Genomic DNA, 15,476 nt, shown 5'->3' with positions numbered 1-15,476 from the left:
TGGAAGAAGATGAAAATAAAGAAGTAGGAAAGACTTCACAGTCTTAAAAATGAACATGGAGAAAGTAGGCACACTTTTATTCATTGTTTCAATAGGTACATGTTAAGCAAGCAATGTGTGTCAAACCTTATTCCTGTATATGAGAAGTACGAGGAAGAAAATATCTGGCAAAGAACCTGCCTCTATTAACCCAAAGTTATCATCAGGAAAGATAATCTTCAAACAAAACAAATAGTTAAACATGCAATATATTTTCAGATGAGAAGGGCAGTCATGGATTCCACAGATAGAGGGAATTCGGTCTCTAGACTAGCTTCATCCATTATTCCCTGGATCTCCAATTTATTCCTAAGATCTTAGACTTTCCAGCCTCCACATTTTTGTGAGCCAATTCCTTTAAAATTCTCTCTCCCTTTCTCTCTCATGTCTCTGTTAAGCCAATATTACCGAGGAAACAATGAATATAAAGTTTCTCTCTCTCTCCCTGTCTGTATATTGGTTCTGTCGCTCTCGAGAACCCAATGAATGAACAGTCTTTGAAAACTTCCTGTGACCAGTACAAAAGAGCACACCCCATGTACTTCATTCAGTATGGTCCTGAGGAACTGGGTGCACACTATTCCATCAGTAATTTTATGTCTACAGCAAATTTCTGAGATCAGCACAAAGAAAGAGTTACTGAACCCAAGTTCGACTGCCAGTCGCCTGAAGGATCATTACTCAAGACACCAGTTTTAATTGGAGGAATTTGAGCTTTATTCACGAGGCTAGCATCCTGGGGAGAAGTGGACTCTTGTCCAAAAGGTTTCTCCCTTGCCCAGGGGTCGGTAAAGGGGTTTAGGGTAGTTACTCAGCAAAGGGAGTGCAGTGGCCAGCAACATCTTGGTCACGGGCAGACTCGATGGTTCCAGTTATAAATGTTGTCTCGCTGCGTGGTAGCTGTGCGGTGGCGTCCAGTCCTGGTTATGTGATGTGCAGGAGGACTCTGTGCTTTCTGCAAAGAAAGGCAAGGTCTACAGGTACACAAAGGGAGGCCAGGAAAAATGTTTCTGTGACCTAAAAGAAAACGTTTTGCTAAATAAATAATAAACAAATAAATAAATAAATAAATTTGCTAGACTAATCAGAAAGCTGAGGTGGCTTCAAACTGCTTACTGGCCTCTGCGGCCTGGGAAAGTTCTGGTTCTTCACTCCTCAAGGCTAGTGGTCTGCAAATCTCGAAGAAAGTAAATTAGCTGTTATAGATTAAGGATGTCAGGTCAGCAAGTAAGGAGTGTGTCAACTCAAAGCAAGTTAACCTTTGAGACCAGCTGGAGTGCCGTCACAAGTGTGCTTCTCACTTAGAATAAACACCTCATTGGATAAGAGAAAGAACGAGAGAAAGATTACTGAGCACAGAGGGCAAGGATAATGAAAGCGTATAATGGTCTCAAGGCCCAAGTGTTTCTCGGGCACATATGAAAAGTGCTTGGATGGCCCCTGAACATCAGCACCTGCTCCAGATCTGCAAGGATTTCTAAAGCAGCTGCCCCACTCGTCTTTTGAGCAGTGACACCTTGATCTGATCTGACATCCAACATCTAAGCCACAGAGCTGTGAGGTGAGGATTCTCCTGTCACTTCCCCTGAAAATAAGATGAGCCAATTTAGTCCCTAAGTGTCCTTCAGCAGACGCTGTGTCAAAGACAGGAGGCACGCTTGAATCTTCTCACAAATGACTAAGTTCTTAATGGGCGTGAGACAGCTAACCACAACTGGTCCAAGAGTCAAAGATCTTTTGTGATCTATTTACCCAAATCGTGTGGTTCTAACTCACTTATACATTACATCTGATTATTATTTAAATTCATTTAATACTTTTTCTTTATTATAATTCCTCTATAATTTTCTATTTTTGTATTTACTGATTAATTTCACATACACATACACACACTTTGTTCTAGTTTATCAATGTTTTCCTTACTATTTTTTCAATATGTATACAATCTTTTTGTTTAGAAAATTTTGAGCTTTATGTGCATATACATACGATAACTGGTATTTTCTCTTTCTCCTACTCCACTCCCTATCTCCTATAACGCAAGAGTTCTGTCATCAATTGTGTATCCCTCCAGAAAGACTTTTTATTTGTTAGCACATATTCACAGTAACTAATCTGTAGTTTATCAAACGTCTGATGGTCCCTAAATTCTAATTCCAATTCATAACGGTTATTTAATAACTTATGGACTATTAATGTAAACAAGTAAACTATTATTATGGATTCGAATTAAGTGATGCTATGATGAATCCGAGATTGAATTCTCTGGGAGGATCTCAAATTTGGATGGTTGAGGTGTTAACTTAAATGTAGCTAATAAAACTGTTTTTTTTTAAACATAAATGTGAACAGATACCTCACCAAAGAAGACAGATGGATGGCAAGCAAGCATATGAAAAGATGCTCAACATCATTTTATTATTAGGAACTACAAAATAAAACAATGATATATAACTAAATACCTAATAGAAACAGCCAAAATACAGAACACTGATGATGACAAATACTGACAGGGATACGGAGCAAAAGAAACCCTCATTCATTACTGGTAGGAATGTAAAACGGTACAGCCACTTTGGAAGACAATTTGGTGGTTTCTTACAAAACTAATCATACTCATCATACAATATGGCATTGTCCCCCTTGGTATTTACCCAAAGCAGGTGAAAATGTATGTCCACATAAAAACCTGAAGATAGACACTTTTAGCTGTTTTATCCCTAACTGCCAAAACTAAAAAGCAACCAAGGTGTCCTTCAATAAGTGAATGGATAAATTACAGTCTATCCAGACAATGGGATATTATTCAGCACTAAAAAGAAGTGATCAAGGGGTGCCTGGATGGCTCAGTTGGATAAGCATCGGATTCTTGAGTTCGGCTCAGGTCATGATATCACACTTTGTGAGATTGGGCCCCACGATGGACTGTGAGCTGACAGCGTAGGGTCTCCTTGGGATTCTCTCTCCCTCTCTCTCTCTCTCTCTCTGCCCCTCCCCTGCGCATGCACATGTGCTCTCTCTCAAAATAAATATTTTTTAAAAGTTATTAAAAAATAAAAAGAAGTTATCAAGTCATGAAAAGGAATGGAGGAAACCAAAATGCATATTACTAAGTGACAGAAACCAATCTGAAAAGGGTACATACTGTAGGACTGCNAGACAATGGGATATTATTCAGCACTAAAAAGAAGTGATCAAGGGGTGCCTGGATGGCTCAGTTGGATAAGCATCGGATTCTTGAGTTCGGCTCAGGTCATGATATCACACTTTTTGAGATTGGGCCCCATGATGGACTGTGAGCCGACAGCGTGGGGTCTCCTTGGGATTCTCTCTCCCTCTCTCTCTCTGCCCCTCCCCTGCGCATGCACATGTGCTCTCTCTCAAAATAAATATTTTTTAAAAGTTATTAAAAAATAAAAAGAAGTTATCAAGTCATGAAAAGGAATGGAGGAAACCAAAATGCATATTACTAAGTGACAGAAACCAATCTGAAAAGGGTACATACTGTAGGACTGCAAGTATATGACATTCTAGAAAAGACCAAACTATGGCGATAGTAAAAATCCACAGAACGCACAACACCAAGAGTGAACCCCAATGTTAACTGTGGACTTCAGGTGAAAATGATGTGTCAGCGGAGATTCATAGATTGTTAACAAATATACCACTCTGATGTAGAATGTTGATCGCAGAGAAGTGTGTGCTTTTGTAGGGGGAAGGTGTATACAAGATACTCTGTAGCTTCCACTCAATTTTGCTGTGAACCTAAAACTGCCCTAAAATCATAAAGCCTAATTTAAAAAACAATAATCTGGATTTGATGACCTGCTTAACAAGTAAAAAATTGATTATAAATACAAAATAACGGCCAGCTTAGTTGGGTATTCTCTTCTCCAGCATGCAAACTCTACCCACATGGCTGACTTTCCCTCACCTTTCCTCCCAAAGTGGAAAGCATATAAATGATTGATTCTCATCACTGATGCTTAGGAAAAAAGATGAGAAGCAGAGTAATAGAAACTTCAATGTAATACTCTCAAAGATGAAGGCTAAATAATGCCTAAGGATGCATAAGGATGCATGGTGCCCTAGAAAATAATCATTTTAGCAAACAGAGGAAAAATATTTTTATCCGTATTTGTTAATTATTGAAATAATGACATTTTAATAATAACTTTAAATTTTCAGACATCTACAAAAGAGAAAGTGTTAATAAAATGAACCCTGTGAACCCACAACATAGTGTGAAAATACCTACCCACTGCCAAACTCATTTCATTTATAAACCCACCCAACTTTCCTCCAAAGTCAATTCATGTTAAGGATAATTTAAGAAGCCATATAATTGTGCCTCTAAACAGTTCTGTGAATATTTATAAAAGAATGTTTTTATAAAAGAGTATTTTAGGAGCGCCTGGGTGGCTCAGTCGATTAAGCGTCCAACTTCAGCTCGAGTCAAGATCTCACGGTTCATGGGTTCGAACCCCGCGTCAGGCTCTGTGCTGACAGCTAGCTCAGAGCCTGAAGCCTGTTTCGGATTCTGTATCTACCTCTCTCTCTGACCCTCCCCTACTCACGCTGTCTCTGTCTCTGTCTCTCTCTCTCTCTCAGAAATAAAACATTTTTAAAAAAGAATATTTTATTTAACACACAGTATTTTTATTACATGTATATTAAATAATAGTTGCTTAAAATCATCAAATACCAGGGGCGCCTGGGTGGCTTAGTCGGTTAAGCGTCCGACTTTCGCTTAGGTCATGATCTCGCAATTCGTGGGTTCGAGCCCCGCATCGGGCTCTGTGCTGACTGCCAGCTCAGAGGCTGGAGCCTGTTTCAGAGTCTGTGACTCCCTCTCTCTCTGACCCTCCCCTGCTCACGCTGTCTCTCTCTCTCTCTCTGTCCTAGAAATAAATAAAAACATTTAAAAAAAATCATCAGATACCAGGTCAGTATTCAAATTCTGATGTGTTGATTAAATATTAAGAGTGGTTTGTTGGAATCAGCATTCAAATATTTTTCCGACCATTGTATCATATTTATATGTTCTCTAAATTTTATTATATTCTACAGATATCCTATCCCTTTTATCTTTTTTAAAAAAATGTTTTATTTATTTCTGAGAGAGTGTGAGACAGCGTGAGCAGAGGAGGGTCAGAGAGAGGGAGACACAGAACAGGAAACAGGTTCCAGGCTCTGAGCTGACTGTCAGCACAGAGCNACTTCAGCTCGAGTCAAGATCTCACGGTTCATGGGTTCGAACCCCGCGTCAGGCTCTGTGCTGACAGCTAGCTCAGAGCCTGGAGCCTGTTTCGGATTCTGTATCTACCTCTCTCTCTGAACCTCCCCTACTCACACTGTCTCTGTCTCTGTCTCTCTCTCTCTCAGAAATAAATAAAACATTTTAAAAAAAGAATATTTTATTTAACACACAGTATTCTTATTACATGTATATTAAATAATAGTTGCTTAAAACCATCAAATACCAGGGGCGCCTGGGTGGCTTAGTCGGTTAAGCGTCCGACTTTCGCTTAGGTCATGATCTCGCAATTCGTGGGTTCGAGCCCCGCATCGGGCTCTGTGCTGACTGCCAGCTCAGAGGCTGGAGCCTGTTTCAGAGTCTGTGACTCCCTCTCTCTCTGACCCTCCCCTGCTCACGCTGTCTCCCTCTCTCTCTCTGTCCTAGAAATAAATAAAAACATTTAAAAAAAATCATCAGATACCAGGTCAGTATTCAAATTCTGATGTGTTGATTAAATATTAAGAGTGGTTTGTTGGAATCAGCATTCAAATATTTTTCCGACCATTGTATCATATTTATATGTTCTCTAAATTTTATTATATTCTACAGATATCCTATCCCTTTTATCTTTTTTAAAAAAATGTTTTATTTATTTCTGAGAGAGTGTGAGACAGCGTGAGCAGAGGAGGGTCAGAGAGAGGGAGACACAGAACAGGAAACAGGTTCCAGGCTCTGAGCTGACTGTCAGCACAGAGCCCAACATGGGACTCAAACCCACGAACTGTGAGATCATGACCTGAAGTCGGACGCTTAACCGACTGAGCCACCCAGGCGCCCCTATCCCTTTTATCTTAACATACTACATTTTATGAAAGGGTTTATATATCTTACAGAATTTCACATATATTAACTTGGATTACTGCTTCCTCATAATGTCTTTTTTTTTTTAATGATGTTTTTCATTTATTTCTGAGAGAGAGAGAGAGACAGCGTGAACAGAGGAGGGTCAGAGAGAGAGGGAGATACAGAATCTGAAGCAGGCTCCAGGCTCTGAGCTAGCTGTCAGCACAGAGCCCAACGCAGAGCTCGAACCCACGAACCGTGAGATCATGACCTGAGCCAAAGTCGGATGCTTAATCGACCGAGCCACCCAGGCGGCCCCCTCATAATGTCTTTTAATTTTTTTTTAATGTTTTTATTTATTTCTAGGAGAGAGAGAGAGACAGTGTGAGCAGGGGAGGGTCAGAGAGAGAGGGAGTCACAGACTGAAACAGGCTCCAGGCTCTGAGCTGGCTGTCAGCACAGAGCCCGACGCGGGGCTTGAACCCACGAACCGTGAGATCATGACCTAAGCGAAAGTCGGACGCTTAACCGACTAAGCCACCCAGGCGCCCCCATAATGTCTTTTAATATAATCCTCAATGCCCCGTTGTTCCTTTAAAGAGTCACTTAAAAATCAGTGGGAGGGATCAAAATTAGATTTAGTACTTGGGGAGAATTATTCATTATGGAGCCATTGCCATTCATATGGAACTACTTTTCTCTGTATGACATTCCAAAAAACAAAATATCTCCTTATCTGTACTTTCAACGAGTCAACATATATTCAGTAGGTTCCTATAGTATCAGCCAATCAGCTCATAATGATGCTCAAGAGAAACATGAAAATAAATTTTCCTTCCATTCTTAGAAAAATAAAGCTACCTGCACAAAATATTATGACACTTTCTTCCTCTTCTTTTTCACCTGACAGTATGTTCTGGAGCTGTAGCAGTTGAGAGAACTTCCTCCACAGCTAATGCTCCATCTTGGTGTGCATCATTTATTCAATCTTACATTACATTGACAGACATCAGATTAGTTTCAATCTTTGTTAGTATTAAAAAACCCACCAGGGGTGCCTGGGTGGCTCAGTCAGTTTAAGCATCCGACTCTGGATTCTGGCTCAAGTTGTGACCTGATGGTTTATGAGATCAAGTTCTGTGTCGGGCTATGCACTGACAGCACAGAGCCTGTTTGGGATTCTCTCTCTTCTTTTCTCTCTGCCACTCCTGCATGTGTTTTCTTTCTCTCTCAAAATAAGTAAACATGAAAATTAAAAAAAACAACAACTCCAAAAACTAAATTTGTGTGTATGAAAAACTTGATGTTAATGTTTATGTTATATTGAGTTGGAAAAGTCAGTTATGTGAAAAATCGCTTCTGAGTGTAATGATAATAAGCCTTATGTATTCATTTATTTATTTAGGAAAGAAGGAAGCTCTATACCCAATGTGGGGCTCAAACTCACAACCCTGAGATCAAGAGTCACTTGTTCCACCAACTTCCAGGTGCCCCAATCCAATTTTATTTTAAAGTTTGCATATTTCTCTGATTCAAGAAAAATCAAACCCAAGTCCTCTAAATTGATAAAATGGTTTCTACTAAAATTTGGATATTATCTTCCTCAACCGTACTGGATGGGAGATCCTTGGAAATGCTTTACTTATATTATTTTTATAATTTTACTTTGCTCACAGCACAGAAGGTGCTATTGACAGACCTGAATTACAACCAACTTATCTTTAAACTCAATAAAGTGTTTCTCTAATGAGATTTCTCAGCCAATGGCAGCTTTTGGATGGAAATATTTTCTGGAATGATGTTAAATTTTTTTATTTTTTTTTAATGTTTTATTTATTTCTGAGAGAGAGAGAGAGAGACACCGTGAGCAGGGGAGGGTTAGAGGGAGAGGGAGACACAGAATCCAAAGCAGGCTCTAGGCTCTGAGCTAGCTGTCAGCAGAGCCCGATGTGGGGCTGGAACCCACGAACCATGTGATCATGACCTGAGCCGAAGTCGGACGCTTAACTGACTCAGCCACCCAGGCGCCCCTGGAATAATGTTAGATATTAACTTGTCTTTACTTTCACAGAAGGGGCAGAAGGTTTTTCTCAGCAATACCTGCTTCTGAGTGGCTTTCAGAACCTTAAGCTTTGCCACAACACTTTGCAGTGGATGGAGCTTAGAATGAAGTCCCCAAAGTGTCACTGGTTTCTTCTCCTGCAGCCTGCATCTCCATTAAATAACTTTACTGCTATGAAAGTAAATGGTCCCAAAATAAGCAAAAACTACTAATACATACATACATATATATATATATGTCACGTGCTCCATGATATTTCAGAAATATCGTCTCACTGCATGTATGCATGCTGTCCTCCAAAGACATTATGTGCTCTGACGTCATCTAGCAAGTGGCTTAATGGCCTTGTCCTGATCAGGCACAAGCAACAAGCCCACCATGTTCACAGCCACGGCCTTCCCCCAGACCTTCCTGGGGAACCAAAGCCCCGAGCTCTATTCTCTGAGATGAGAGCCAGATCTTATTCTGATGAATATGTCAGTCGCCTTTTACTTTCTTCTACTTTATCTTTTTGAGTAAGCCTGATTATGAACCTACACCATGGTCTGATGAACACTACGGTGGTCTCCTCAGGCTCCCCAACATGCATCGCTTCATGCTCTTTGACAGGGACATGTGGGTCCCTCAATCCTGCCTTACCTGCTGGACAAGAAAAACAAATGTTCCAAGTACTGTCTCTAGGCTTTAATTTCCCTCTAGAATAGCTCATGATTTATCTAATCAACTTTATAGATTTGTAAGCTCATATTTCATGTCATTTAGTCTTCTAGGATATTTTGATTCAAAATTCAGTAACAGTGATAGTAAATCTGCTTCATCTTACTTATAGTGTAGACAACGATAAGCTACATCTTCAAAGGTCACACTGCCTTATGTGATGACAGATGAAACCAGTCTCCTTCCGAGAAGCCACAATCCCTTTCCCTGTACATCTCCCTATGCTCACCGGTCTCCCAAGCCTCCCAACTTAGAGAAAAATCAGGCCCTGGTACCACTGGTGTCTCCTCATGGTCCCTTGGGCCACTGGGTTCAACCGCCAGCAATAAGAGACAGGTGGACAAATACACACCTAAGCCATGGGCCTGGCATACAGGGATCCACAACCTCCTGAGAAGCAATCCCCTGGTTATGGTCATTGTCACGTAGTTGCCACGCAGGGCCCTGGGACCATCTGCCATGCCCCCTCTCCAAGCACACCTCAGTCTTTAGACTGCATATCCCTCAGTCCCCATAACCCACAGCCAAGTTACCGCAGCTGCAACCACCTCACTGACCCACTCCAAACGAAGCTTCCTGACCTGCCAGAAGTCATCTATATTAAACTGCTTCCTCCTCACCCCACTCTCAGATGATGGTGATGGCCAAACACATAACACCTGAGACTGGATAGATGTGACTGACAGCAGTTTATTTATCACAAATTCACCCCTCTGAGAACAGGATACCACTCACCACAAGGCCACATAGGGGCTGCGCTCTGGAAAACGGAAGTAACGGGCTGTGAGATGCTACCCTTGTAGGATGAAAAGGCTGTAAGCCCTCTAAATCCCATAGGAGGATGTGACTGGCTTGTTTGATTAAGTCTGTGGGCAGGTGGGGGACTGAAACCTGCTACAAAGAGATGAGCAGGAACCATGCCCTGTTCCCTTTATGAAAAGGGTTGTTAGGCTAAAGGATATTATTCCACGAAGCAATGTGGGAAGGAGAATTTGCACTCAGGCCATCTGAGAGCACTCGGCATCATCACATGTCAAGGAAGCATATCATACAGGGTTTAGGCCTTATGCCACAATTTGGCACACAACACCCACAATACACGTGGCAAATTCAAACAGGATCCCGTAAGACCACTGACCTCATATGCGCCCCAACAGCAGTGTTACTCCAAATCATTTTATGAAGGCTTCATCCTGTGACTCTGATCCTCGCCTCAGACTTAGACATACAGAACCATGGGCAGACCTCACATATCCATAGACTCATCCTATTTCCTTGATGCACTTGCTATGACCTCAGCAAATAAAAATTTTCTCTGTCCCCCTAACCTTCAAGACCAACCCCACTGATTGCCCACCCCAGGCCTAGTGATTCTCACAGGTGACCCTATTTTCCCTGACCAGGCTGAATGAAACACATCAGGCCCCACCAAAGTCCTCACAAAATCTTGCTAAGTCTAAAAAGTGGCTAATAAATACCAGTTCTGGCCTGGGCGTCATCTTTCGTCCATTACCCCTCGTCTCTGCATCCACTGCAAATCCACTCTTCCCTTGGAAGCTTTGGCCACCTACCAGACTATTCTGTTTGATACACCAAACCTTCAGGTCCACTTACCTGCATTTGTGCAGCCCACAACCATCACCCAGATATCCAAGCAAGAGACCCAGTCCTGGCCCTCACCCTCCACTACTGGCCCCCAAATAGTTTTTCCACCACAACCTCAAGTTTGCCTAAATACAACTCACCACTCACTCCTCTTGGCCCACACTGTAGTTTCCACATTTTGGATGTTTCTAACCTGAATCTCTACCCAGATTTCCCGACCTGTAGACTGTTCATTTGATGCCTCCAGTGATTTTTGAAACACCTCAGACTCTTAACATGGACAAAACAAAGCTCCTGATATCCTCATGAACACCAACTTGCTCATCTGAATGTGCCACTAGCTAGATCCTAAGACCTGACCTTTACTTCTCACCTGCTTGTATCCATCAACCTTTGTCCTGAATTTTTCTTAGGCTCTTCTTTCCAGCTTATCTCATAATTCAGGCCAAAGATCCAAGAGGCATACCGTCCCATGATGGAAACCAAAGCTACCCCTCAAGCAAAAATGACTGCCTGGAGGAAGAGCTCTTGCCGCCCAGACCAGCTGGAGCTTAACCCCCGACTCACAACTGCGCAGATGGATCATGGAGTGACCAAAAGCTACCTTTATGTCATCACAATGCTAAAAATCACGCCCAGAGGTGGAGGCTTAACTACAAAGGAAATACCCAATGTATGAAGAAGCATGTTCTTTCAACTGTGCCTGCGCACCCAATTCCTTGTACTTCCCCACCCCTACATGCTTACATGTCACTCCTTTTCCACCCTAAGTCCTTTACAATTCCCTATTTTTCAGAAAGCCAATCTAACCTTTGTTGTAATTGTGTCTCTCTTTAGTTACAGCTGCTGCCCCAATAAAGCCTTGTCTGTATTTTTCTTTTTTTTTTAATGTTTTATTTATTTCTAGGAGAGAGAGAGACAGCGTGAGCAGGGGAGGGTCAGAGAGAGAGGGAGTCACAGACTCTGAAACAGGCTCCAGGCTCTGAGCTGGCAGTCAGCACAGAGCCCGACGCGGGGCCCGAACCCACGAACCGCGAGATCATGACCTAAGCGAAAGTTGGACGCTTAACCGACTAAGCCACCCAGGCGCCCCCCCTTGTCTGTATTTTTAAATCGTGGGTCCAGGCTCATTTCTACTGTCACTGGGTCCAAGGACTGCAGTCCAGTAACACATTGATGCAGCTTCCATTCCTAGAACTACTCAGATCAAAATCTCTGGGGTCATCACTGATTATCCCTTTCACTTTCTCACTGTCCACATCAGAAAGTCTAACTGCCCCTTTTAAAAGCACACAGACAGGGGCACCCCGGTGACTCAGTCCGTTAAGTGACCAACTTCAGCTCAGGTCATGATCTCACGGTTCCTTAGTTCAAGACCTAAGTCGGGTTCTGTGCTGACAGCCCAGAGCCTGGAGCCTGCTTCAGATTCTGTGTCTCCCTCTCTCTCTGTCCCTCCCCCACTCATGCTCTGTCTCTCCCTGTCTTTCTCTCTCTCCCCCTCAAAAATAAAACAGTAAAAAAAAATTTTTTTTAACATGCAGCCAGAATACAACCATTTCCTAAGCAATAACCCTGGTCCATTACCCCTCACCTGGACTATAGCAGTACCCACCACAATGACTGTTTTTCTTGCTCTCTCAAGCCCATAGTCTGTTTTCCACTCTGAAGCCAGATGAAGCCTTCTAAGACCTTGGTAACATCACCTCTTTCCTGTGATAGAAACCTCTCCTACTTTTAGAACACACACCCAACATCTCGGGCAGCCACTCTTATGACACCTATCCACTTGCTATTTATTCCTACCTGAAAGGAGACCTGTGGTTTTTTAACATTCCTGACTTCAGTTTCACCTCTAGGCACTTGCACATCCTGGTACCCAGTCCTGGGTTAACCTGGCACATCTGTTTACAATGGTTCCCAGAAAAGGGTACACCTGCGTACAACCCCTGATGTGGATTTAAGACTCCAGCCAGTTGACATCAGGCTGGCTTCTATTCTTTGTGCCTGAGTACTCAATTTTGCCTTTTACCAGGTGTGACCGTGAACAAAGACTCAACCTCCCAGGACCTCAAGGTCTTCATCACCCCTGACCCCTCACCGAGATCGTGTCCCTTCTTTGGCCAGAACTCTCCTTGGCGTCTAGAGTCCTCACATGAAGGGACAACCCTCCAGCCCGCCGGGGCCCCTCCTCCGCGTCGCACACCCTGTGTCCCCCGAGGGCAAAAGGCGGACCCCACACCCCCGGATCTTCCCGCTTCGCCCCCCCTCACCCGCAGCCCCTGCACCAGCCCGACCCTCCCCTGCAACCCGCTCCTGCACCCCTTCACGCCGGCGCTCGGGCATGGTGCCCCCGCCCGCGAGCGCCTCCTTGGCCGGGACACCGGGGACCTGGGCCGCAGGGACGCGAGCAGACGCCCCGCGCTAGGGCCTCGGAGGTCTGGGTGCGGGGAGGGCGTGGCGGCCGCGCGTTTACCTGAGCGCGATCCCTGGGCGCAGCCGCCGCCATCGGACTATGTTGGAGGAGTGAAGTGATGACAGCTGAGCGAACCGGTTGGTGGCGGGCAGAAGTCTCCAGGCGGGACTCGCAGGCAACGAGGTCCCCGACCCCACACTCGCCTCCGTACAGTGGGGACAAAGCCTCCTTTCGCTCACGGCCCGGCCCCGCGGAACGTCTCACAAGGCGAAGAAACCTGCCAACAGCCAAAACTGTGGCCACAGACTGGACGCCGGAAGTCCCGCCCCAACCCTTTGTGCTCAAACGGAAACACCTCTTTTCTAAGCCTTCATTGGTTCAGTGATGCTGTCCTCAACGCTGGGCGTTCTGGGAAATTTAAATTCCCAAGGTCTAGGTAAGGAGGTTCCCCACGTGACTCCAGGAGAAAAGGCCAACGTTTACTGAGAGGGGCTCTAGGAAAGACCCTTATCCAAGGGTGGAGGCTCGGCTGCCCTTCTTTAATTTTTGTTTTTAATGTTTTACTTATTTCTAGGAGAGAGAGAGAGACAGCGTGAGCAGGGGAGGGTCAGAGAGAGAGGGAATCACAGACTCCGAAATAGGCCCCAGGCTCTGAGCTGGCAGTCAGCACAGAGCCCGACGCTGGGCTCGAACCCACGAACCGCGAGATCATGACCTAAGCGAAAGTCGGACGCTTAACCGACTAAGCCACCCAGGCGCCCCTCGGCTGCCCTTCTTTAAGGAGGCCGGATGCGGATATCTGGAGACTAATCACACAGGTGTCCAGGCCATGAATTAAAATAACAAATCTTTACCAAGAGGCTATGGGCAGCAATGCAAATTTGCCCGACACTGAGGTGCCATTTTCTCCCATACTGTTCCTTTAGAGGCACACAGAGTTCGGGACTCGACAAAAATTGCAATGCGTGCAAGGCCCAAAGGTGCAAAGGTTATCTATTATAAACCACTGCATAGTAGCTAGTCACCCCAAATATACAGAGTATTTTAAAAATAAGGCCTTTCTTATGGTACAAACCAAAGCAATATGTGATAGGCAGTCCCCAAGTTGAAGACTTGGGAGTGGAAAAAATTCATCGCAGAGACAAACATGCCTGAAAAAGGTAGCTCTTAGCAAGCTGCCAGTAGAATTCATTTAGTTTCTTCTGGAGGTGAGGTCCATGCCAACTAGCCAGAGAGAAGGGGACATGGACCTCCTAAGGGCTCCCGCTGCTCCTACTTTGCTCTAATACATGGCAGAACAGAGGCGAGCTTCCCTGAAGGGAACCTGCCAGGTGGTTGAGATGAAATGGCTTTGGCCACAGAAATTGGCAATGACATGAATCTGGAAAGAACTCTGGGAGGGTTGGAAAGTGCAACATAGCCACACATGCTCCCCACATAAATGAAATTTATGGAGAATCTTCCCTCTATGGAGGTGTAGATGTATGAGATTCAAATCAGGCAGATGGCTACTCACAGAGGATTTGATCCATTTTTGTTATACTGAGCAAGGAAATTTCACATTTCCTCCACAACTATGGTCTTTCTCCAGTGTGAACTCTCCATTGATAACTGAAGGTGAGGCTATAGCCAAAAGTTGTCCTATATTCACTACACTCTAAGGATTTTCTCTAGTGTAGACACCGTGATTCTGAGCAAGTGTGTCTGTGTAGCTGAAGGCTCTCTTGCATTCTTCCCAGTTGTAATGACTTTTTCTACTAACCCACACTTGATGGTTTTGTTTGCCCTCTCCCTGGTATGAGTACACTACCTATAAAAATTGTCTGGGGTGGCCAGCAAGTCCTTCCTAACCTCTCCACAGGTGAAGGGCTTCCTTAACACATGGGACTTGCAGCTCTTCACACACGAGACCCTTTCCATGTTGCCTCTGAAATTTTTCACCAAAATGCTGCTCCTGATGACACTAAGGGTTTGCATTAAAATAAAATGGTTTGGTACATGCTGTTCTCTTGTAAACAGTTTCTGTCCAAGATGTTTTCCATGGTGCTTAGCCAACTGTAAAATGTGTTTCAAGATAGGGATACACATATCACAGGAGAGGATCTTCTGGATGAAGGGACGTGCCTTGGGAATCCTAATCTGTGCTACTCCTACAGAAACACTCTGTTCATAAGGTACCTCTTTGTTTTCTGCTCTGCATCAATAACCTTAAAGCGAAGAAGTAACAGTGAAGTATGTGTTCACATTATTGGAGGAATGTGTCCACACTGACTCACTGAATCACATCCAGTTGAATTCCTCCATTGAACTGCAACCAGAAATAAGTCCAGGGGATTCTTTTCAAGAAATGGGAGTGGGGTTCTGGTTGCAGATGTGGCTCCTGAGCATTACTGAGACCATAAGGTCACAGAACAGTAGAGGCCTCACCAGGAGGACACAGGATAGGGTGTGGCACAGGGAAGAAAAGCAGATATACAACTTCTTCCACCAAAGGCTTTCAGCAGGAACTTGTCTTCCGGTGACACTTAAGGCCATGCAGAGGCATGTGAAAGCCCAGG

General features: G+C 44.0%; 1 protein-coding gene across 1 annotated transcript; it reads right to left on the bottom strand.

Moving 5' to 3' along the window:
- Nucleotides 1-732: 732 nt before the first annotated feature.
- Nucleotides 733-14,838, bottom strand: LOC144230067 (uncharacterized). The gene is made up of 3 exons (XM_077762276.1): nucleotides 14,770-14,838; nucleotides 12,979-13,251; nucleotides 733-994 (listed from the first exon to the last, which is right to left on the bottom strand). The coding sequence occupies exons 1-3, from the start codon at nucleotides 14,836-14,838 to the stop codon at nucleotides 887-889; spliced, it is 450 nt and encodes a 149-aa protein (XP_077618402.1). The 3' UTR covers nucleotides 733-886.
- Nucleotides 14,839-15,476: the final 638 nt, after the last annotated feature.

Source organism: Crocuta crocuta, unplaced genomic scaffold (assembly GCF_008692635.1).
Source record: "Crocuta crocuta isolate KB4526 unplaced genomic scaffold, BGI_CrCroc_1.0 scaffold370, whole genome shotgun sequence".
NCBI classification, from domain to species: Eukaryota; Metazoa; Chordata; class Mammalia; order Carnivora; family Hyaenidae; genus Crocuta; species Crocuta crocuta.
Note: the sequence above shows the minus strand (reverse complement) of the source record. Positions and strands in the feature narration are given on the sequence as shown.